Source organism: Panulirus ornatus, chromosome 17 (genome assembly GCF_036320965.1).
Source record: "Panulirus ornatus isolate Po-2019 chromosome 17, ASM3632096v1, whole genome shotgun sequence".
In the NCBI taxonomy this organism is placed as follows: Eukaryota; Metazoa; Arthropoda; class Malacostraca; order Decapoda; family Palinuridae; genus Panulirus; species Panulirus ornatus.
Genome location: NC_092240.1, coordinates 14,646,348 through 14,672,500, shown reverse-complemented (window position 1 = coordinate 14,672,500; position 26,153 = coordinate 14,646,348). Strand labels below are relative to the sequence as shown.

Below are 26,153 nucleotides of genomic sequence, written 5' to 3'. Positions count from 1 at the left end.
TCATCTTTAACGTCCTTTAAGGAACTGATCACCTGGGGGAGGTCGTGATGAAGTCATCCCTCTGCCTTTTCTCCTTCCATGGCAACCGAAATTACGATAACCAAACTTATGATTTTCACTCTTTTCACTCTGTTGCTTAGCTTTCTTTTGTGTGAGGTTGACATCTTTATCGCCCTCCTCTGGACCTGATTATTTATTAGTTCATTTCACGTTAACCAGATTCGAAAAGCGTATTCTCATTTTGATCAGTTCAAATGCTTGGAATAGCTAAGGTAAATATTTTCTTATCCATGGATGCAAATCTGATTTCTGCCAGTTGGCATTATGTCTCCTGTACCATTCTCTCGACGGCATGTTTTGTAAACAGGTCAGGTGCAATGTCAACTCAGACGTCCCTCCCTCCCTCCCACACCCACACACACACATTCCTGCAGCATATTTCCTACCATTTAGGCGTGCGGCTACACTCCCCTGCCAGCCATCCTTCCTCCCTGTAGTCTAACACGGAGTTCACTTCCTCAAAGAAGAGTAAGTAGTTTGTTACGTATGTCCTCCCTCCCTTCCTTCCTTCCTTCCTTCCTTCCGTCCCTGTATCCGCGTTTCATCTCGCCTAGTTAGTTCTGCTCTCTGATTATCCCTACGTCTTGTCTACCGGGCCCCATTTTCTCAATTTATGTTTCCATAGAAAATGTTTCCTTCTATGCGGTCTTTATGCCGAGTTTATATCCGCTTCCACCTTCTCTGCTTTGGCTGTGTGTGTGTGTGTGTGTGTGAGGGTAAACACCACATTATCTCGCAAGACATTAGTGTTTATTTAACTCTCTGCATTCCATACATCGTCAAACATGTAACGATCTGACTTCATAATTATTACTTTATATATATATATATATATATATATATATATATATATATATATATATATATATATATACTTGATCGGCGTTTCTCACGTCAGCTAGATGGCGCCAGGAAACAGATGAAGAACGACCCATCCATTCGTATGCACATATAGATACATAAACGTCCAGACACGTACATGCACATACGTATTAACGTATACACATATACATACACAGACATATATGTATGTAATTCATACATGATTGCCTTCAGTCCATTCCCGGCGCGCCATCCCGCCTCACAGGAAACAACATCCCTGTGTTGTGTGTTCGCATCAGTTTCAGTGTTGCTTTGAATTCCTAGGAGATTACCTGCACCTTAATGTTACTAGGTGGCTCAGTGAGAATATTCCAACATACCTGAAGTACTAGTAGTACAGTCAAGTGTCTCGCTCCCAATGATGGCAACGATGATATATCCAAAGCCAAGAATCACAACATTGCTGAACATTCCCTTTATTTCGGTTCGCGACCCTAAATAGATGAGAGAGCCTGTGGTCTCTCTCTCTCTCTCTCTCTCTCTCACGACAGGAGAGCTGGTTCTAAAGAAATGGGAACGAGACGAGAGGTCTTCGAGCCGGTCATGTAACGCGAGTAGGATGGATATATAGTGCGGGATACGGTCGAGAAAGAAATGTACACAAGAGGAATAAGTGGAAAAGAAAACGTAGTTGATTTAAGGTTGAGGTGTGGTGATAAGCGATCGCTATTTGTGTAATATGGAGAGAGAGATGTACACTCGTGTTGCCCGATTTCTTCACCTTTATATATATATATATATATATATATATATATATATTTATATACCCACACCCTACCCCACCCCAAGCTTAATCCAGATACCCATTTAACGACCAGCCCGGGAGGGAGGATGAACACATGGGTTGGATGTACGCCAAATGCCACGCCCAAGACTCGAACCCCGGCGGTTTCGACTCCGAACTGGCCTACGCTGACTCATGGTCAGTAACGCTAACCACTACACCACGGAGACCCGTGTCATACAACGTTCGCTTAAAAGGATTGAAATAAGATAGAATAAAGAATGTAAAATTGACTATGAAACTAATATGGCTAAGGAGACCATGTGATAGAACTTGTCAACCTAAGACAATGTCAATAATGAGGACAGTCGTGACTTATGGCATAGCAGATTAACCTTCATATAGTACTGATGAAAATTAGATAACGTGGTGTATACACAAGTGCTATATGAACAGTATGGCCGTGTGTCTTGTATATGTGGAGGTATAGCGTTTGCATACATCACCCAATTGAAAAAAATATGGTGCGTGTGCGTGTGTATCTGTGTGTGTGTGTGTGTGTGTATTTTGGTGCGTGCATGTGTGTGTAGAGTGTGTGTGAGTATTTAATTACATGTGTGTTGGTTGGTTTGGAAAACTCTTTGCTTCCCATTTCTTCCGCTCACCATTCATCCTCTGTCTGTCTGTCTGTCTTTTGGTGGTAGGTAGCCAGCGACTAGGTAGGTTTATATATACATTACCGGTACTGCCTGCCTGGGTACGGGGAGAGTTAGTGATGGTGGCGCAGTGAGCCAGCACTTCACTAGCTATCCAGTGTCATTCCTTTGTCCCCTTGTGTTTGTCTTTACTTTGTCTCATCAACACGTAGGTTGCTGGCATGAGTTTGCTGGAATTCAGTCTTTTCACCTCATTCATAACTCGACAATACATATTTCATCAACGGTGAGCGTTGCTTGTTATCCCTCCTGCTTTTTCTTTTTTGCAAGTTCTCGTCGTTATTATACAGAGAAATGTTCCCTCATTCTCATCCCTGCTCTGGATGAATAAAATTCCAACTTTGTTTTTTATATTGTTTTTGCCTTTCATCAGGGAACTGCACCCGTAATCTCACGACACAGGCTCTGTTTGATAAACTTCCCAAATGTCACTTTCCCTCGGTCCAACAAATGTTCAATTTGTCAATGCTTTTTTTTACGCCTTGGGGAAACATGAAGATTGTGGTGGAGATTACGATGAAAAATGATAAGCTGTGGCCAGTTCCAGGTCTTTTAGTCTTTTCCTGTAATTTTAGGTTCCACTGAAGTAATCGCGTTGTTATAACCATTCATAACCATCAGTGACGATGACATTACAGTTTTCATGTCTTCATATTTCAATGATATCAGCAAAAATGTTGTATTAGTCTTACGGAAAAAGTGACCTGGTTTTAAGAGAAGAAATCCGTTGTTGAACAGATCAGTACTCACAAGGACAGCGACTAATACACGCATCGCCCATGGCACCGTGAAGGTTTTTCTTATATATATATATATATATATATATATATATGTATATATATATATATATATATATATATATATATATATATATATATGTTTTGCTGTCAAACTGGTTCACCTCATGGATTTATGCCAAGGTCACTAGCGATCGAAACTTGGGCTGTCTCGGACCCAAACACACACACACACACACACACACACACACACACACACCTTCCTAGTCCCCCTTACATCTCTCACACCACATCCTCCTCTCCTTTTCTGATAAGCTTTGGCTGCACCTTATCACCTCCGGATATCGTGGTAGACTTGAATTCCTCCCAAACACGTTTATCACCTGCCGTTTATCTCCCCACCTTACCATCCTCTCCCTCCTCCTCTCCCCCCGACTCGCTTCTTACACACGTCTATCTTATCACGATCTGAGGCATTCTTTGAAGTCTCGTATCTAATTCCTTTTCTTCTTACTACTTTTTTTTCTTACTCCTGTTCGCCTCTCACACCTCAACGAGGTAACGTAAGGAGCTAAACCTTCGAGGAGGATAAGATGATAACACAATCCTGACTTTGTACCATAATCTCTACTTTTAGAAAGTGGTGATAAGGGAGGGCGAGGGGGTTCAGTGCCCACTGCTGCCTCCTCAACTTTTTCGCCTACGTGGTATAAGGAGATGGATGAGGCAGTAGTAATGTTTCCTGCCTATCCTCAGGGATCATTCTATTAACCGGTCTAGTGTTTTATGTATGTACTTTTTCCAATTTTCCCCTCTGTCAAACCCCTCAGAGATGATGCGAAATTTATTAGATGTTTTCGTGAATGCTGGCGAGTTTTGTTGTTACAGAGTATTTTTGTGAGGGATGAGTATATTTGTGGGGATGAGGACTTTTGTGGGGGCCAAGTCCACACGTAGAGCTTTCATTTCTTCTATCTGTCCCAGATACGAACATATGGAGTAATCCACGTGTCTCTATGTTCCTCTCATTTTTTTTAACAAAGAAAGATAGAAGTATACACCCAAGTCCTTTTTTCTATTACATTTTGGTATTGGCTTTATCTGTCAAATAAAGTTTGATTCTAAGGCATTCTGGCTCAAGTTTCGTGATGTTTATATGTCTATAGGAAGTTCAAACTCGAGAAAAAATTCAGGTGCGAGTAAGACAATACCACAGAACAAAAAGATACAAACATATCCTTTTCCGATAATGGTGAGATATAACCCCTGGGGATAGGGGAGAAAGAATACTTCCCACGTATTCCCGAGTATCGTAGAAGGCGACTAAAAGGGGAGGGAGCAGGAGGCTGGAAATCCTCCCCTCTCGTTTTTAATTTTCCAAAAGAAAGAACAGGGAAGGGGGCCAAGTGAGGATACCTCCTCTAAGGCTCAATCCTCTGTTCTTAATGCTACCTTGCTAACGCGGGAAATGAATGTTTCATATATATATATATATATATATATGTTTTATATATATATATATATATATATATCGAAGTCGCCAAATTTCAGGAGGAGCAACAATATTGTTCGTATCTGCAACACACATGTTATGTCTCCTTACTGTAATACTAGCATTTCATTTCTGTATTTTGTAACCACATGTACATCTCTCAGCTCACCAGCAGGAGAGAGAGTAACAGATTCCTCTAATCTCCTGCAGCCGCTGGAGGAGGTGGTGGTGGCGGAGGAGGAGGAGGAGGAGGAGGTGGAGGAGGAGGAAAAGGGAAGGGCACCTCGTGGTTCTCATGGCTGACCCTGCTGGCGCTGATGGGGGTCAGCGTAGCACTGATGGTCACGGTACATAGGATCAGCACTCAGCTGACCGCCGAGAGGAAGATCCACCAGGAGCAGCTGCAGGAACTGTGAGTGTAATGTGCCGCCGTGTGATTGACCCACTCCCTTCCCTGATACTCTCTCTCTCTCTCCCTTGCGTGTTTGGCTTCTGTTGTGTCTGTACTTTTAGCTTTTTGCCTGCGCCTCTCTCTCTCTCTCTCTCTCTCTCTCTCTCTCTCTCTTTTTCGTCATCCATATTTATTGGTTCTTTCCCCCCCCCCTCCCTCCCTCTCTTCTCCCCTTGTTTATATACTTCCCCGAGTTCGATTTTACCATTAATCTTCTATAATTATTCTTAGACATTTGTATGTTATGTAAATACATTTTGTATACTTTAGGTCTGTTCATTCATACATACATGTTTATACAAATGTGCTTCATGTCATTTCTAATATATGTAGACGAGTGTGTGTGTTTTTGTGTTTGTGTGATGAGCCCTATATTTTGTTTAACATTGTGTGTATGCGTATGTAGGTCGTAGGTATGTATGTAGCTATATATAGATAAATAGATGTTCTGTTGACCACAAAACAGTTGCTTTATGACTATAAACAAAATATATATCATGGCCCATGACTAAAATCCTGAACAATAGAACAAAAAATATAATACAATTAAGTAAACACATACACAGATAACACAGTAACACGATTCATAAAACCTCTGCATCAATAAAACGACAACTTAATCACAACGACACTAACAATACGCAACCTAGGAAACTGCAATCCATACACATGATACGTGGAGAAGTACTACATAACTTCATTCATACTTAAACATACAAGTATGGAATGGACGCCACTACACACAGCTTCATAGTCGGCCCTTCTTATGATCAAGTTTTCCAATGTTTAGATGTGGAAATGTTGGCACATAGTGCAGCGATATGGGTCCCTCTTCCAAGACACGGCTTTCACTCTGAATCTTGCCACATGTACACAGTCGTTTCTTCTGTGGGCAAGCGGCCTCTACCTCACCAGTCCCAACGCCCCCTCCTCTACAGCAAAGGCATGGGCTCTTTCTGGCACTCGTGTTTATGATGTGCGCTTCACCTCGCATAAGTATGTGTGTAAATGTATACAAGTAAGCATGTTTGTACGTGTGTACATATTTGATCATGCGCGTAAATATAGGCGCCCCTTCGTATATTTATGAATATGAATGTAAATGTGTGAATACACAGGTAAAAGTGAATAGCAGTTTGTACAAGTGTGAACGTACATTATCCGGATGTATGATCAGATATGAATGTGCGTATGTAAATTATATGTGGAAAGACATGAATGAAGATATGTAGAGTATATATTTGAATATACAAATTTACATAAGTATACGTGTGTAGATGCCATTTTATATATATATATATATATATATATATATATATTATATATATATATATATATATATATATATATATATATATATATATATATATATATATATATTCTATTATACTTTGTTGCTGTCTCCCGTGTTTGCGAGGTGGCGCATACATACACATGTACATATTCATACTGTCTGCCCTTATTCATTCACGTCGCCACCCCGCCACACATGAAATGACAACCCGCTCCCCCGCATGTGCGCGAGGTACCGCTAGGAAAAGACAACAAAGGCCACATTCGTTCACACTCAGTCTCTAGCTGTCATGTATAATGCACTGAAACCACAGCTCCCTTTCCACATCCACGCCCCTCAAAACTTTCCATGGTTTACCCCAGACACTTTACATGCCCTGGTTCAATCTATTGACAGCACGTCGACCCCGGTATACCACATCGTTCCAATTCATTCTATTCCTTGCACGCCTTTCACCCTCCATGTTCAGGCCCTGATCACGCAAAAGCCTTTTCACTCCATCTTTCCACCTCCAATTTGGTCTCCCACTTCTCTAGTTCTCTCCACCTCTGACACATATATCCTCTGTCAATCTTTCCTCACTCATTCTCTACATGTGACCAAACCATTTCATCCTCTTCTCTCAACCACACTCTTTTTTATTGCCACACATCACTCTTACCCTTTCATTACTTACTCGATCAAACCACCTCACCACATATTGTCCTCAAACATCTCATTTCCAGCACATCCACCCTCCTCCGCACAACTATCTATAGCCCACGCCTCGCAACCATATAACATTGTTGGAACCACTATTCCTCCAAACATACCCATTTTTGCTTTCGAGGATAACGTTCTCGACTTCCATACATTTTTCAATGCTCCCAGAACTTTTGCCCCTCCCCCACCCTATGATTCACTTCCGCTTCCATGGTCCCATCCGCTACCAAATCCACTCCCAGATATCTAAAACACTTCACTTCCTCCAGTTTTTCTCCATTCAAACATACCTCCCAATTGACTTGTCCCTCAACCCTATTGTACCTGATAACCTTCCTCTTATTCACATTTACTCTCGGCTTTCTTCTTCCACACACTTTATCAAACTCAGTCACCAGCTTTTGCAGTTTCTCACCCGAATCAGCCACCAGCGCGATATCATCAGCGAACAACAAGTGACTCACTTCCTAAGCTCTCTCATCCACAACAGACTGCATACTTGCCCCTCTTTCCAAAACTCTTGGATTCACCTCCCTAACAAACCCATCCATTAACAAATTAAGCAACCATGGAGACATCACGCACCCCTGCCGCAAATCAACATTCACTGAGAACCAATCACTTTCCTCTCTTCCTACCCGTACACATATCTTATATCCTCGATAAAAACTTTTCACCGCTTCTAACAACTTGCCTCCCACACCATATATTCTTAATACCTTCCACAGAGCATCTCTATCAACTCTTATCATATGCCTTCTCCAGATCCATAAAAGCTGCCTAGAAATCCATTTGCTTTTCTAAGTATTTCTCACATACATTCTTCAAAGCTAACACTTGATCCACACATCCTTTACCACTTCTGAAACCACACTGCTCTTCCCCAATCTGATGCTCTGTACATGCCTTCACCCTCTCAATCAATATCTTCCCGTATAATTTCCCAGGAATACTCAAACTTATACCTCTGTAATATATATATATATATATATATATATATATATATATATATATATATATATATATATATATATATATATATTGGAAAGGAACACAATTTTGCGAGTGATCAAGATATTCCTACTAGTCCACGGGAAAAATGAACACGATAAGTTCCCAAGTGCACTTTCGTGTAATAATCACATCATCAGGGGAGAGACAAGAAATTTAAGTCAGTTGATATACATCAAAGACGAAACTAGGACGCCATTTGGTAATTCCCCGTGGACTCATAGGAATATTTTATATATATATATATATATATATATATATATATATATATATATATATATATACACACACCGTAGCCTAAGTCAAGTACCCATTTTATCGACCAACCCCTAAGGGTGGATGAACAGGTGGGTTGAATGTGGACCGATTGCCACAACCAGGATTCGAACCGATGCCCTCGACCCTGGGCGGCTAGTGAATGAGTCACGGTCAGGAATGTTAACTCCCTCCTTCCACACACCTTGCCTTTCCTTTTCTTTAGCGTGTCAGTCTTTAAGATGCCAGTTTCTGGATAGAATTCTCAAAGATTTGAACTAGATTAGATTAAACCACGCTAACGGAAGTGATTGCTCCAGTGTGTGTGTGTGTGTGTGTGTGTGTTTCTTTAGCAGATGTTATGAAGATTAATTACACAAGATTTTCTAAAGAGAAACTTGAAATGCAATGAATTGGTCGTAAATAAATACGAAACAAATATTTTCAGGTTTTAATGACTCATTCATTCCATAATTGTTCATTCTATTCAACTGTTATGAAAGGACACCCACACATCAGTATATAAAACAGTTGAATTCGACTGATATATATATAAAGAATTACCAATAGAATATCCTAAAAGAACCAGAACATCCGTATCGTCAGTCAGACGATATATCCTCAATGTAACGATGAAAAGTTAATATGTGAAGAAGATGAAAAGGAAGAATTCTAATTTGCATACTGCAGTTGACCCAGGGAGTGGTGTATCATTATGGTCATGATTCAACACACTTGGGCTCACCCCCAGAAACCTATCGGGGAAGGGAGGCGCCTCATCACCTACACCTGTGCCAGGCCCCTCGAGTTGGCCATGCTGCTGGCGACACCATTGGGGAGCGCGAGGGTTGAAGAACCCTTGGTGCAATGGACTCTTTTGCGTGTTATCCCTAGGAGGGGATACGGGAAGACGAGATGGTGTCCTGGGGAGCGTTTCTCGATCGACGTAAAAGCACAAATGACTTTAAAGTTTTTTTTCCTCCCCTTTCCCCTTTTTTTTCCGCTTTCCCCTCCCTCCTCCCAGCCTCTTTCAAAGGGGTCGACCGAAGTCTGGCATGGATATGTCATGTAGTCGTCATCGGTAATAGAGAGCAGAATCCGGCGTCCATCGGCAGTACAAGATTATATCGGGATGTATCGGGATGATCTCACGAGTGATTCCACAGAGTAAAGATTGACTTTAGTCACTGCTACTACTACTACTTCATTAACCAGGCTATAGAAACACAGTTATCGGTTATAGAAATAGCTAGTTACTCTATCATTATTGTATCCCACATATACGATATATTGAGAACGAAAATAAAAAAACATTTTCTGGTATCATTTGTGAATTCATTGCTCACTCCTATTCTCACACAAACCACCAATTTCCATTCATCAATTATGTATCTCCGATTACCCCAGGTTTGAATGACATGTCAAAATTGTATCAGAGGTACACAATTTCTGATCCTTATATTGTATTATAAAAGATCAATCATAAGTCTGAAATTACCACTTAATTGTGACGATTAAGCTTCCTTACGACTCTCATACAAGCTATATTCCATTCCCAGTAAGACTAAAATCAGTATATGAAGCGAAGAAATTAAAGAAAATTATATCGATAACTTTACGTACGTCATACGAGTGTGAAAGTTGCTGACTGCAGGCAGTATACGTGGTCTAATTGAGTCATAGTTTACACACAGGTGGGTCAAATTCGTCCGCTGACACTTGTGGAACTCGTTAGCGAAGAGGTTATTTTCATTTCCACATCTTCACGAGTTCTTGATTTGCACCGTTTAACTATAAAATTCGTTTCACTGTGGGTTATACATGGCGAGGTATGGCTAAGAGGATCTGTGAGTATAAGAGCTGATGTATGACATACGCTTGTCGTCCACGTACACAAGAATGGAAACCTACCAAGGTTTAGTTAAGGAGCTGATAGGATACATATAGGATTGAGTAAATGGTTGAGAAAAGTCTTTGAAGCAGCTGACATATGGAAAGAAGAAGTGGGCGATAACCGCGATGGTTTCGCACGACAGGATACAGCGGCTGCGAGAATGGCAGCGAGGAAATGTAAGGGAACAGATCCAGGGACGGGGTGAGCGCCGTGCGGCGTCCATCGAGGTGAGGAATTTTCTGCGGATACATAGCTTTATTATTTTGCATTTTACTGTGAAGGAGGCTTTCGAGTAAGCCGAAACGTTAAAGCAGTAAATCACAAAAGTTCCCACCTGTGTTTACTCACCACTCCATTCCATATATATATATATATATATGTGTGTGTGATAACCCACCTAATATAGATCTCCTTTGGAATAAGAGAATGATAATGACTCGAATTCGTGGACCAGGAGGACACAAGTAACCCAGACAAGGCATCTAGAATGATTCTTATTACCGGATAAGCAACATTTGTAACCCACTGAACACTTGACCAGGTCGCTGGTATAGATCGGGGCTTAGAGATCTCTTAAAACATAATCAAGTTTGTAATGCCTCTTCGGAGTGTCGTATAACGCGGTCCTATTACTAAAAGGATGAATGAATGTAAAATAACTATCGAACCAACCACACGTCTGAGTGTCTCAGTCACAGAACACACACACACGACATCTAAAAGCCTTTTATTTTGAAGCCGTTCATAAAGGACCTTCTCGATCGCGCGCGGCGTCTCGAACCGTTCCGAAGCGACCATATGAACCGATATGATAATGATACCCCGCACAGAATGAGATTGTAGCCTAATTTATCTTCGCACACCGAGCGAAACGTGCGTGGCCGCTACTGCGACACGACCGTCCGTGGCTACCAAGGCATAACGTAATATAAAATTATTATGAAGATATATTGATCATAAATCACGGTCCCGCTGTCAAGCCCCGGCTCCTTCAGGTCAGTTGAGGGAATTATACTGTCGAGGGTGAGCGCGAACTCTAGCACCTGTGGCTCTGGTTCGCTCCCTCGCCACTGTGTTATTTATGTCGCTGTCGTCACTTTCTTGCTACTCATGTTTCTTTACCGCGTCAATTTACAGATTTTAGATATTCATATAAATGTTTCGATATTTTTTCTCCAAAGTGTTCGTTCGGTAGAGTTATATTTATGTATGCCTTTACTAAGTACTATAAATGCAATATATATATATATATATATATATATATATATATATATATATATATATATATTACTTTTTCCTTTAGTATTGTTGAGTCTGTTTGCGCTAATTAACGAGGGCTAACGCGTCGTTTATCGTCGTTACGTGAACAGAATAAGAACAACGGTTGAATTACTGGAACAGCCACATACAGCTGGTGGAAAGATTCGCTCCATAAACAACGGAGTACAAAGAGATTAGAACCGTAGCAGTAATATATAGAATTCAGATCCCTAATTAGATCCTTCATTACTTACGACTCTTTCCTCTTCGTGTGTCATATATTCTCCCCAAATGACTATGACCTGCACTTCATAGCCTTCTGAATTTTACCCGTTGCGCAATATATATATATATATATATATATATTCACGAAGCAGACACATCCTTAGCAACACTAATCCCTCCACAATCTTACCAGCATTACTAAGAGTAACGAAATAAGATCCAACTCTGAATGAACATGTTTAACACCGACTGCATACTCTCAAACTCGACAACATACATATACATACATACATACATATACGCACACATCCTTTCATACATGCATACTACTTGCATATATACATATACATATATAATACGTGCAAACATATATACATGATGCATACTGCACAATGACAAACAAAGTGATTTATCAAACTTTCATAGCAAGAACTATAATAAATAAGGTATTGGAATACAAAAGTAGTAATCAACATATCAAAGTAGATCAGATCAGAAACTTTATTCTGATCATCAAGCTAACGTACAAGATATAATCATGGAGAGAGAAAGTAAGAGAAATATGTTACTTTACGAAAACAAAGTTATTATGATACGAAACAAAATGTTTATATTCACAATGCATCGACGGTAAATGAATGGCTATGAATGCAGAGCGAACCAGGGGCCCTAATTACGAAAGGAGATAATTAATATTACGACGTTCATAAGCTAATTGGGTAGAAGACGATAAACTCGCTAATTCTATTAGAGCATTTGAATCAAGAGTAAGTCTTTATATTTGCCTTGCATATGATTTTTTAAACCATTGTCATAAACCATAAGACATTAAAACAACAGAATTAAACCCAGCAGAATATCTTTTTATTTCGTATGATTTACCTTTAACAGAACACAACAATGATCTTTAAATCTGTGCTTTGGGAATTGAACTCTCCAAAAGGGTGACCCACACATACAGATCGACCAAGAGTTTTAGATACAGAGGGAGAGAGATTTATATGTAAAGTGGCTTATAAACAAATACATATAAACAGGTATATAAAAACGCATATGTAATAAAGGAACCCTCAATAAAGCATCACAGACTATCAATATCAAAACTAAATGGACATAAACAGATCAGATACCAAGCCAAAGATGTAACAAAAAAAAACCTCTTTAAAATTTCACAATCCATTAATATCGAAACTAAATTAACATTCCAAGCACATCAGATACTAGACCATATAGATAGATACATAGATAGACAGACACCCTTACCAAACCTCACAGTCAAAACTAGATGAACACAGCTTCGTAACACTTAACAACTTAGTACATTAAAACTTTTTCAAATGGTGTTGCAGATGAACTCTCAAAGCTCATTGTTAAGCTTACACTTCTTAGGGAAACAGACTATTATATACAACCTTTATTTAACCTACATGATATAAAGAGAGAAAACTAAGCCATAAAAGAAATTATAAACAGTTATAAACACCTTCTGATCTCTAAACCAGCCAATTAGGACCCTCATTAAAGCTCATTTTTCTACATGCCATTACGAATAAGTGTTGGGTAAACCATTATTATTAAAAGTGAATGAAGGAAAAATCCTTTCGGTAATTATCTGTTACGACTTAAAATACGAAAAACAATGCCTTGCTGGAGATAATAAAGACAGGACGGTGTTTGATTTCATGGCTGGATATATAAACTTTATTTTATACAAATGATACAATACCCACACTTTATAATACCCTGGTCAGACCTCAGTCCGAACAGCCTGTTCATCTCAAATCTAGAACAAAATCAAAGATGAGCAGCCAAACTAATCCCACCGTTTACGTCAAGAAAAAAACATCCAGTTTCAGCAGCGACTCAATGGTCACATATAACGGGATGGAGGTTGGAAGAACACTTGTATTAGTGTCCTCCAGATGTAATGAATACGAAGACTATCAACACCTGCAAATCAAGGCTGGGCAAATACTTCAACGATATCTGTTGGCAGTAAATAACCCTGCTTCTTTCTTCAGCGTCCAGATCCATCGCAGCTGTTTGTAAAATTGATAAGGAACTTTTCCCATCGAAAAGTTATGAAATTCCTATTGTAGTATATTTTTTTCCCCACAATACATTTTTTTTCTGTGTGTGTGTGTGTGTGTGTGTATATGTGTGTGTGTGTGTGTTTCTTCCAGTCGACAGTTGAGGATGGGGGAGTGGTGAGAGGGTTGGTACCTTCTGTTTCATCATCCTGTTTCTACCACAAATACGGCGAAACAGATTGACACCCTCGTCATGGACCATCGGATCTCCTGTCATCTCTCCTTCCCATCTACTCACTAAACCCAAACATATAATACGAGAGTCATAAACACCTGTTTGTTAAGCCACCACAACCATCACTTCCCGTCGACTCGTACGAGCGAATTAAGTCGTAAGGCAGTGACCAAGGAACCCTTCCCGTGTCTCCTCCTTAAAGAAGTACTTCGTCTTCCCACACAGCGAAGCGGACGCATCCGCAGCGAGAGCAGAGGCCACAGTGGCGGCAAACGAGAAACTCGAAGCCTTATCTAAGGCCACCGAGATCGAGGCCCTGTACGTTAAGGCGCAGGTAAGGTCACTAAGGTCAGTGGGACCCAGTTTACTCTGGCAACAGTTTGAGTAAGGTCGTCCAATGAGCTCGAGGTCTTCGAGGTCATCAAATTTCTCATGTAAGGTCATCAAGAGGTCAAGAAAGCTTACCAGGTGTCATGGAAAGTGACGAAGATCAGTGTCCAAGCTTACGAAGGTCAAGAGAAATTCGGGAATATAATATGGTAATGTTTCTGATGGAGGAAAGGTCATGGGGCTAAGATGGACTCATGGACCTTATGATGGAATAATGAGAGGTTAAGTTTTTGAACATTAAGGAGTCAGAGCTAAGATCATGAAGATGAAGCTGTAAAAGCTAAAGAAAGGTCATTTGCACAAGGTCAAGGTGATGAAGACGATAGTTAAGTCATGCATGCTAAACTAAGTGGTTAGTTTGGGTCATGAAAGCTAGAGAATAAAGTCATGAACACTAAAGGTGTAGATATGGGGTAAGGTCATGAAGGGTAAACTAAGGCCATGGATGATACGATTTATCAGTAGCAGTTAAGATAAGGCAGAAAAAGGCCAGCGAGACGCCAGTGTGGTGAAGTAACAGGAAGTAGAATAAGGTCAAGGAAGTTACAGTAAGGTCACTTGGGAGGCCATGGGCAGGATCACGAACACCAAAGTGAGGGTAAGTAAGGTCGAGGTGAGGCCTTGTAACAAAGCAAGTCCAGAGCGATCATCTCCACAGTTACGTTGATTACATTATCGACAGGTAATGTGTCAGTGATAACTGAATCTTCATACTTTACGTCTATATGTAGAACCCCCTCGAGGATTGTGGTACGGTCCTACTGCGCGACGATGTACGACCCTTAAGCACGACGGTATGACCCTTGGTGTGTGATTACATCAGGTCAAAAGGTCACGCCATCGTACCCTAGGATCACACCGTCGAATGCTCAAGGGTTGTACTGTCGAATGCTCAATGGCCGTTCTGTCGATTGCTCAAGGGCCGTCCTGTCCATTGCTCAAGGGCCGTACTGTCCATTGCTCAAGGGCCGCACCGTCTCGCTCAAGGGTTAAGGGTAATATTGCCTGTCATCTAGATATTCCTATCGACTGTATACAATGTCCATGAAACCATCGCAAGACGCGCAATGTACCAGATAACACAATCCTCACACACGACATTTCTTACGATATACAAAACTCAACATTTGACTTTAGCTTTCGTACTGATTAGAGATCATCTATGAACTAAACACTTGTAGCAATATCCTTTGCCTCACAGTTTATCATAAGTTGATACGATTACGAATTTTATAACAACGAGTCATTCAACGTCTATAAGAACAGAAATCTTACGATGGTAGAAGTCATTAGAAGTCATTTATATACTGACAATTTGCGCCAGTTATTTCCTCGTACTAATTAGCGCAGTGGTGGTACTTATCCTGGTAGAGTCTCTTGTTTATTCTATCTAGTTTATACGTCTCTCGTCCACAAGAGACGTTAGCTCTCCATGACTCAAGGGACAACATCGCGCTCATCACTGAAATATATTTGTGGAGGTTCATGTTGGAAAAAAAATAAAATAAAATCACGTGGAAATTAAAACCAGTCATAAAGATACTCCAAAAATCGTATTATCTTCATACGGTTGGGAAAAGAAAACAAACTTTAAGCAGGAGTTGCAATGAACTTCGTTGCGAAATTCATTATGAAACGAATTTAGTTTCGACTTGACGATTTCTCATAGACCACATCTGCATGCATGGCCACACCTTCGAGCTACCGGTTTTATGTCCCTCTGTCGCTGCTCTACTTATTAATTAGATCTACACTAATGAACCAAGACAGAAAGATGTTTACAACTCCTAATTTCGATCTTGCTATTCATCTCAAGACGAAATTTGCATACATGCTCGAAGGAAAGAATCAGGACTCCAGTCTCTTCCAATTACTGTTGCAGAATCGCATTTTCCCCGAGGGTTTGTGCTGAGAACTACAAGGAAGGATGGAACATGATAAGTTCCAAGTACACTTTCGTGTTATTATACGAAAGCACACTTAAGACTTCTCGTGTTTGATTTTTCCTCTTGGTTATTGGCAATTACTAGATCACACGCATCATTTTGACGTCACTGTACATATATATATATATATATATATATATATATATATATATATATATATATATATATATATATATATATACACACACACGAAGATGATGGGGCACGTATGATGCAGAAGGAAAGCAAGAAGAGAAGGGAAACTACTTAATCTTTTTCATTTGGAAGACTTTCTTACATGATTTTTGGTATGCAAATTTGTTGAACGCAGAGCAATATAATTCATAACGTGATTTAGATAGGAAAATATAAGTTTCTTTTTTCATATGAAAACGTTTAAAGGCCTCATTTTCCCTGCTATTGTTGTTCATGATTATGTATGCAGTAAGAACAATTTTACACTCGTGTTCCCCTCGTCTCTTAACCTTGCATAGTTGTATGTATATATATATATACCATGACTTAACCTTATGTATACACCTACACACACACCCTCAGATGACGTCAGGCACCCATTTGTCGACCAGCCCCCAAGCAGGAGGATAAACAATTCAGCGAGGTGTGGGCTGGCTAGCTGCCCTGTCCAGAATTTGAACCCCAATTAGTAGATGGTAATATTCATATAATTATCCTCAACCCGACTCACCCTCCTCCCCCCTGACTACTTAACCCCTTCATCTTCAAGCAGATAGTCGTTCCACGTTACCTAAAACTCACTACAACCCTGGTATTTAACAGGGTTTTCCTCATATCCATAAAACTATAATAACCAACTTCATGACCCATCTATACAACCCCTAACCTTAAACAGCCGTTGTCCCTGTATAAACCCTCGTTCTGCATAACCCCGAAACCCAAAAACAGCTCCTTGCTCTAAATGAACAACTTCCCCCAAGATAAATTCAAGCCCCAGAGAGAAATATACTGACACTAACAGTGGAACTTTCCATAGTCTTCCACGGTTCTTCTATGCTAATTACCAAGGATCACAAGACAACCTCTCGCTACAAACAGTTCATGAGTCTGCCTAACCCCTAAACCCCAATGATTGTTGACCCCCATATAGCTCCTTACCCCCATACAACATCTGAACCCATACAATGCAAACCTCCCCCCTCCCTTATTCAGCAATGTTACACCCCACACGCTCTTTGCAAATCCAAAACGAGTCCCTTCATCGCCTCCTGCAGAAGGAAGCTATCGCAGCGCGGGACGCCCAGGTGGCACTGGAAGAGGCGAAGGTTTCAGTGGAGGAGGAACTGAAGCAGCAGAAGGTAAGTTTTTGAGTTCTTCGCGACTGGTAACTCACTCTCTCTCTCTCTCCTTCTGTAATCGGATAAGATTTTTATATACCCACAAACACACAATTACCGTGTCAGCCATATCACTCGCACCACGATTCTTTCTCACTTCACACGTGTATTATTTCCTCTGGCCATCCTCCGCAGGAGGTGACATCGAAGCTGGAGGAAGACATCGCTAGCGCCACGTCTGACCTGGAGGCGGCCCTGGGAGCTACAGACGCGCTCAACTCCCAAGTGGAGCAGCTCCAGGTAAGGCCAGCCTCACCCTTGGAAAGCCTATAAAGAAACTACTTCCTTCTTATGCTGTCAAATCTAAACTCACCTCCATTTTTTTTCAATTTTGACGTTAGTTACTTTGAGAAAGGAGTAGTTTATGAAGGTATCGAGAGTTATTTCAAATGCTATCGAAAGCAATATTCGCTTAAGATGCTGCTCATTGTATGTAATTATCTATGAATATATATATTTGTTTATTCATTCATTCATCTTTCTTACTTGACTGCAGTGTCCCGAGTTAGCAAGGTAGCGCCAGAAGCAGACTAAGAAAGGCCGCGTTCGCTCACGTCCATTCTCTAGCTTTCTTGTGTAATGCGCCGAAACCACAGCTCCCTATCCACATCAAGGCCCCACAGACCTTTCCATCGTTTACCCTGGACGCTACACATGCCCTGGTTTAGTCCATTGATAGCATGTTGACCCACGTATACCATATCGTTCCAATTCACTATACCCATGTTCAGGCCTCGATCACGCAAAATCTTTTTCACTACATCATTCCATCTCCAATTTGGTCCCCCTTTTCCTTTCACTTCCAAGACATATATCATCTTCGTCAACCTCTCCTCACTCATTCTTTCCCTATGTCCAAACAGTTTCAACACACCCTCTTCACTTCTCTCAACCACATTATTCTTATAACCACACCTCTCTCTCACAGTTTTATTACAGACTCGATCAAATCACCTTACCTTGTGTATTGCTCTCAAACATTTCATTTCCAACACTTACACCCTCATCCGCACATACTAGTCTAGTGCACATGCCTCGCATCTATACCATATTGTTGGCACTAATATGCCTTCAAAGATACCCATTTTTGCCTCCCAGACGACAACCTCTCCTTCCACACTTTCTACAGCGCTCCCAGAACCTTCTCCCCCACACCCACCCTATGACTCACTTCCTCTTCCATGCTTCCACTCGTTGCCATGTCCACTCCCACGTATCTGAAACACTTCACTTCCTCCAGATTTCTCCATTCAAACTCACTCCCCCAGCTGACCTGACTCTCAACCCTGCTGAACCTAATAACCTGACTTTATTTATAGATTTAAAATCTTTACCCATCAGGAGCAAGTGGCGAGCGATGGAGCCGCCTTTACCGATCTGGAGGCCACTTACAATACGTTAACAGAAACATACAACGCTCTCAAGGAGAAGAACGTCGAGGCTGAGGTAAGAGGGGATGTGTGTACCTGGGGCTGGGTATAGGGAGGAGCTCGGTTGTCTGAGGGGAAAAAAGTGGGAGGTTTGACCGACTCCCAGGCCTGGTCAGTGAGCTGGAGAGAGAGAGAGAGAGAGAGAGAGAGAGAGAGAGAGAGCACTTACTAGCATACTTAAAGAGTACTTTGAACGAGGTTGAAAGACAGTTAGTGGTCACCGCTCACCGCAGGGATGAGTTAGGGAAAACGAGTCTTGTGAATTACGTGGTGTCGAGTGTTATATATATATATATATATATATATATATATATATATATATATATATATATATATATATATATATGTGTGTGTGTGTGTGTGTGTGAGGTGGAAAGGTGGTTACGGTTGGGGGCCGAAAGCCAGCAGCGTGGTGCCACGTGTGGGTAAAGCAGAGGAAGAAGACATTTACCTGGGTGAACACGACAGCTACTGAAGTGCTGGCTCACTGAGCAACGGTCGTTAACACACTTCTTATCACCAGGCAGGTAGTACCGGTAATACAAGTAACTCCTTGGTCGGCGGCTGCCTACCTTGTGCTACAGAGGGAGGGAGACAGAGAGAGAGAGAGAGAGAGAGAGAGAGAGAGAGAGAGAGAGAGAGAGAGAGGCAGTTAAATGATTTCTTTTGTGTGTGCGTGTGTGTGTGTGTGTGTGCGTATTTTTGTCACGGGTAGAGATTTCTACACTCGTCTTGTCTTTTCTCTTAATCCTGATTATATGTTTTGCATAGTTAATCATATATGTGTTTTACACACACACACCACCCTAAGCAAAGATTGCATGTCTGTGGTGTGTGTGTGTACGTGTCTGTGTGTTTCTATGTCTGTGGTAAAGGTAGAGAAAGATAATCCATCATTGATTATAATCTACAGTTATGTATGTATATATATATATATATATATATATATATATATATATATATATATATATATATATGGTGTGTATGTAGTAAACAAAATATACTAAACTTAATTAATATTAGCTCTGTACTTGCGGACGTCCTTTGTATTAACTGTGTCCTTAGTCGTGTCCTTACTGTAGCAATGTCATCAGCTATATATCAAGTTATGTTCTTAGTGTCACCACCGTACTTAGTTATGTCCTTTATCATCAGCTTTGTACTTAGTTACGTCTTCATTGTCAGCTTCGTACTTTAATCTCAAGGAAAACGTCTGTAATCAAGTTTAAGACAAGAATGTAAATTAAGAATATAAATCAATGCTTAAATTCCTTTTTGTACTTTAATGTTAAAATGCATACTACTAACTCCTATATTGATGGGTAAAAGTATGAAACTGTAAAGATCTTTTTTAAAAAGATTATATACATTCGTAATTACCGACAAAGTTTAAAAAACGACTAGTACTTTATAAGTATAGCATATAATGTAGTAATTAAATACTCATAAGAAAATTATAATGATAATCGTGGTAGTATGGTAGTAGTGATAATGATAGTAGCAACACTAATGATGGTAATGGTGTTGACAACGATCATTTATCGTTATGATCATAAATAAATATGATAATGACTGATAACTAATATAATGATAATGTTGAAAATGATAATCATGTGATTGTTATATTGGTCACAGAAATGATAACGATAAGATTGTAATAATAACAATGATGCTTATAATAGAGATAATAATGATAATGGTAATAATTATAATAGCAATTATAATTAATGATATTACTGATAAATAATAACAATGATGCTTATAATAGAGATAATAATGATAATGGTAATAATTATAATAGCAAATATAATTAATGATATTACTGATATCAAATAACCTAATGATAGTAATGATCATCATAATTATAATGATAGCGACAGTAATAATGATCATAATGATTATGATAGAATCAGAAAAATAGGAAGAGAAATAATGATATTCCTCACAATGATCCTTCTGTCATCAGTAATAGTAATAATAACATCTGATCTTTTGTTGATACTTAATGTCACTGGATCACACTAGGCAAAAATTTCTCTCTCCCTCTCCTCTTGGGATGTAAATAAAACCCATTCTACCCTCGCATCTGCCGTAGCAAAAAATGGCGGAACTCGAGTCCACCTTTACCAAGAATGCGGAGGCCTATAGGCTGCTCGAGGAGAGTTATGCCCAACTGCAAGCAAGGAACGAAGAATCAGAGGTACGGTAACACACTACTGTTTCTATCTCCCCTCCCTCGCTCACTCTGGCACCTCCTCCTGTGAACCACTTCAACCTCCTCGCTTCACTTCCATGATAGTCTCAGAAGCTTTACCCTTTTCCCTCAGAGTTCATGAATGGCTAGATGTAGTGACGGTGTCATACACTTAGTCAAATAAAGCACGCTTGATGTCTTATAGCATGGCTTTATTATATGTAGATAGGAATAGAGCGATCGACTGCTATCTAGGTGACACGTCATTGATTGTCTTCAATCTTCTTAAGTTTGCCAAAGCCTCTTGAGGTCATTTGTTGTCTATGTCTCCCCTTGCATGGTAGGATCCTCGTCTTATTGAATGCTGTCGCTCTTCTGCATCTTTTCCTTACTTCCAGTCCTCAGTGGATCCTACGAAATAAACAGTCTATATGCATGATTAGATAAACGACCAGCTGTCACCATGTCATATTCTGTTCGTAGGACTGAATATATATATACGTAGATTCCTCATGTTACGATCACCACGGTAAGGCCAGCAGTAGGCGCACCAATAAGTGAATATCTCCGCACACGGTACCTCATAGCACGCGAGAGCCATCTTTGATGTGCACCAGAGTTCTTCTCATAGCTTTCTTAAAGATGTTATGACTGTTTTCCTAACCCCCACGTGACCTGGGTTTACCTTAAAAACGACCTTTTGGACACCTACCTACTGCAGGAGGCCCTGACGCAGCAGGCGCAGCAGCTGGCCGAGAAGGAGGAGCTGTTGAAGGCGCAGGGGCAGAGCGGCTAAGGAAGTGGCTGAAGAGCTCCTCGCCTACAAGACGAAGAACCAAGAGACCACAGCCGAGCTGGAGATCATGAAGGTGGAGCAATGATAAAAAGAATGACCAATGTTGCATGACTGGGTCTGGACGATGGTGGTGCTGTACCACTGTGGTGGTGGTGGTGGAAGACCTTTTCTTTCAGGATAATATATTTGCACACTTCCCGCTTTGAAAGCTGCTTTGAGGCATTGGATATTGCAACGTCAGCATCGCCTTAAAATGCCGATGACTGCATTTCTCTCATTCAGGATGTATTTGAGGGCCTTTTCTTGCATGGCTTGGTGAGCAGACATGACACTACTGGTAGCAAAGAGTTATAAAGATATCCACCTCAGCACACACATGCTTACGGTACCTTAACTACAACCACTGCAGCTTACAGACACATAGTCGAACACTGGGAGAATTCCAGGCGAGACGGAATAGTCTAGCTCTCAAAGGTTTCTTGCAGAAGGAGTCAAAGGCTCAGGTCAGGCTGACACTAGGATTTTCATGGGTTGAGATGAGGTCGAGATCTCCTTTGACAGATTAATATCATTACCATTTGTGTCAGACAACACTTCTGATATCCCTCCAATGCTAGTCACACTTCCCTCACTAACTCTCTTAGTAGTCAGTCACATGCTCTGCCATTAGTTGGCCTCTAATTCTGCCATTAGTCGACCACTAACTCTGCCACCAATCAAAGACATGATGTCTGCCATGACTCACAGTCCTTAACTCCGCCACCAGTCACATTCAGCCACTAACCTCATTGTTACGACTACCACTGCTGTTGCTGCTACTGCATTATCCTCGTTAGCTAACACAGTTGAACCTCGAAAGAGCAATAACCAGACTACAAACTCGTCCTCTCATCTGAGTGGTGGTAATGGCCTCGTTAAAACAATCACCCTTCAATCTCCGCTTTCCCCTATGCTTCATTTAATCAGTATGTCTTCACATCTGATCAAAAGTGTCCACCTTTTTTAACCTTCTTGGAGCACCAGTCTATCAACAATGCTCACAACGACGCATGATCGCATCTCTTACCTCAGCCAAGCCCTCCTCGCCATATAAAGCATGTAACTATTATTAATTTCATAGCACGACTGATTTATTCAGCATTAATCAATGTACTCCCACAATTCACTGCTTGACTACCTGTTCATCAGTGGCTGCTGCCTTTGTACCCATAGAATAGGCAATTACAGGTGAATATATCTGTTTAAGTAGCTATCAGCAAGCAGCAGTTTGATCATGCATTCACTTCACAGTATCGCAGCCGAGCATTAAGAACTTAAGTGCTTGTATGTATATACTACTTTTACTATAACTTGAGTGTTACACTGACTTCAGATGCCTTACCTACTACAGAAACTGATCACGTAACAGAATAGAAACTGTCTTAAATATATCTCAACAATCGTTTAGCAAAATCCACAGCAGAGAGGGTTAAACATTAAGCAATTAAAACCTCTGGACTTTATATCTTTTGGTCTTATCACAGATATCAGCTCCCTATCTGCCGCAATTATTTGTTCATATCCTTTTTGTCATCATCATTGGCAGACTCCTTGTCAACCTGCGTCTTTTTCCCTCCCACTCTGGCTATCGCCTTCTGCTACAATTCTTGGTGGCGTCTGTTTTTTTCCCCTCTCACTCCGGCTATCGTCTTCAGCTACAATTCTTAGCGATACACGACCTTCATACATCATTACCTCAGTCATATCACATCTACACAACCCGTTCATCATGGGTCAGCCTTCGCGTCCTGTCCTCTCCTTTCATCAGATTATGACATCGTGTGGGTCACCGGGACTATCCCTGTCATTTACCGTTTGGTTCAACTAACACCACATTGACTCGCTAAATTCAGTCGGGCGGGACACAGTTTCCCCACGTCACACTTTCCTTATCTGTTACCTGATATCATATCGCCTTTTCTCTTAGGCCAGCCCGTGATATCATTGGTCCGTCACACCTGCTCGTATAATAATCAATCGTTCTACTTCTCCTCCCCTTTTTAGGCTAAGGTGACGGAGGCCGAGGCGACGTTGGCTACGAAGGACAAGTTACTGGAGGAGACGCAGGAGGAGGTCAAGGCGAAGGATGCCGCCAACGAGGAGCTTAGGGTGAGTACTAGAGGAGAAGAGAGGTAAGGGGAGTAAGAGGAGGGGGAAAGAAGAGTCGAGAAGAGCAATCGGAGGAAGAGTGACTGGGTGAGAGGGAAGCATTAATGTAAATATTGTAGGCTTTATGGGACGTGTACTGAGAAGGTTCACAGCTGGGACGTGTATGGAGGAGGTTCACATAATAAGAAATTAAAGATATCACTGGTTACGAGTCGTATTCGGACTGATGTGATGAAGGTGGCTTGTTATTAGATAGGTATGTATCTATATCTTGACTCCATACTATCAAGGACGCATTAGATAACATTTGTGAACTAGACGTATAGAGGTAAGTTATTATCACATACAAAGCAGCTCATCCGTACATTTACCGCGTAATGTCAAGGATATGTGAAGTGACAACCAGGAATTAGGCCTAAAGAGAGAAGAATGTGTTATGTATAATATCCGTATCACCACTACGTAGCTATCAGGGATAAAACACGATTGAATACGGAACTATGCCTATAGAAGTAAAGCGACATCATATATAGATCAGCTCATCTGTATGTATATTGTTACGTACTGTTAAGGACATACTAAGTAAGACTGGAATAGTTCAGCTTCTATTGATATATCCTTACGCTAGTGTACTCGAGATATGTGTTCTGACGGTGAGGTCTCCTCCCCCACACCCACAGGCGGCGGTACAGAAGGCTGAGCTCGAGGCCGTGGCGTCCAAGGGCCTCTTGAAGAGTACCCAGGAGAGTCTGGACGCTGCCAACGCCCAGGTCACCGTACAGGAGGTGAGGGGGGAAAAAAGCTTGAGGGAGGGAAGGAAGGTGGGAGGGTGGACAGGAAGAGGGAGAGAAGGGTAAAAAGTGTGGAAAGGAAGAGGGAGAGTGTGTGGATAGGGAGAGAGAGAGAATGAAGGAGTGTGGACAGGAAGATGGAAGGGGTTTTGGAGAAATGGGAAGGAAAAAGATGTAGTAGATGAAGATGATGGCTTAAGGGAGAAGCGAGGTAAAGAAAGGATGAGTGAATGCAAGGAAGAGAGAATGGTGGAAGAAGAGACCTCAGACCATGTTTACCTAAGAGGAACGCTTGTATGTGACGCAGATCGTAGGATGGAAAGCAATGTTGGTGATGGTTATAACCAGAATGTTGGTCTGACAGTGTGGGGTCGGGAGCTGGCCACCCACGGCCGGGTCCTACCCTGCGACATTCCACAGTTCGACTTGTTCACCTGCTGCAGAGACCTTGTGTGTTGTGACACCAGGGGAGGACGCCCACTGAGGGCTACACCGCGAGTGAAAAGTTGTTTCCCTGCTGCTAATGGTGGCGCAGCTTTGAAGCTAGAGGAGTGCCTAGAAAAGGGGTCACAGTGCTAAATAATGATAATGGTGATAGATTATGAAAATGATAATGATAAATGATTATACTAACAATCTTGGTAGTAATACTTGTAGTAATGATAAATGATAAATACATAGGGATTTTGTAAGTAAAGAAAAGGTGCTTGGCGATACTTCGAAGGACCCTCTCTAACCTATTATAGAAATATGATGATTATCTTGTGACAAAAATGGATAGAGACGTACGCATCCCCAGCGATTTACATCAGCCCTCACAGCCGTAGTGGTTGGATAATACAGACGTAAGGCATAATGTGGGAGATCAAAGTATGTAGGTGGGTAGAGCAGCGGTGATTTACCTTCAACAGGGGAGAGAAATGTTGGTGAGAGGGGAAAAGGATTTATTGATAATGCATGATATGCAAGGATAGGGGGATGAAATTATGGATAGATATGTATCATATATATATATATATATATATATATATATATATATATATATATATATATATATATAAAGATAGATAGATGTATAGATAGTCCAGATAGTTGAGAGAGGCGTACAGATAGCAGAGGCAGACGTAGTGACGAGCGT

The 26,153-nt window shown here is 41.0% G+C and overlaps 1 protein-coding gene and 1 long non-coding RNA gene across 6 annotated transcripts in view; one reads left to right on the top strand and one right to left on the bottom strand.

Moving 5' to 3' along the window:
• The window catches only part of LOC139754461 (uncharacterized), a 130,945-nt gene that overhangs the window by 77,539 nt on the left and 27,253 nt on the right, over positions 1-26,153 (bottom strand). The window lies entirely within an intron of this gene.
• Positions 1-26,153, top strand: part of LOC139754568 (uncharacterized) — a 52,787-nt gene that overhangs the window by 8,060 nt on the left and 18,574 nt on the right. For 3 of the 5 annotated variants that reach the window (XM_071671942.1, XM_071671939.1, XM_071671943.1), the window contains exons 2-9: positions 4,822-5,023; positions 14,194-14,302; positions 17,534-17,617; positions 17,792-17,896; positions 18,998-19,102; positions 21,182-21,286; positions 24,120-24,224; positions 24,905-25,009. In XM_071671942.1, coding sequence (XP_071528043.1) covers positions 4,822-5,023; positions 14,194-14,302; positions 17,534-17,617; positions 17,792-17,896; positions 18,998-19,102; positions 21,182-21,286; positions 24,120-24,224; positions 24,905-25,009 — 920 coding nt within the window. The remainder of the gene's footprint in view (positions 1-4,821; positions 5,024-14,193; positions 14,303-17,533; positions 17,618-17,791; positions 17,897-18,997; positions 19,103-21,181; positions 21,287-24,119; positions 24,225-24,904; positions 25,010-26,153) is intronic. The other 2 variants (XM_071671940.1, XM_071671941.1) reach the window with 2 other exon arrangements.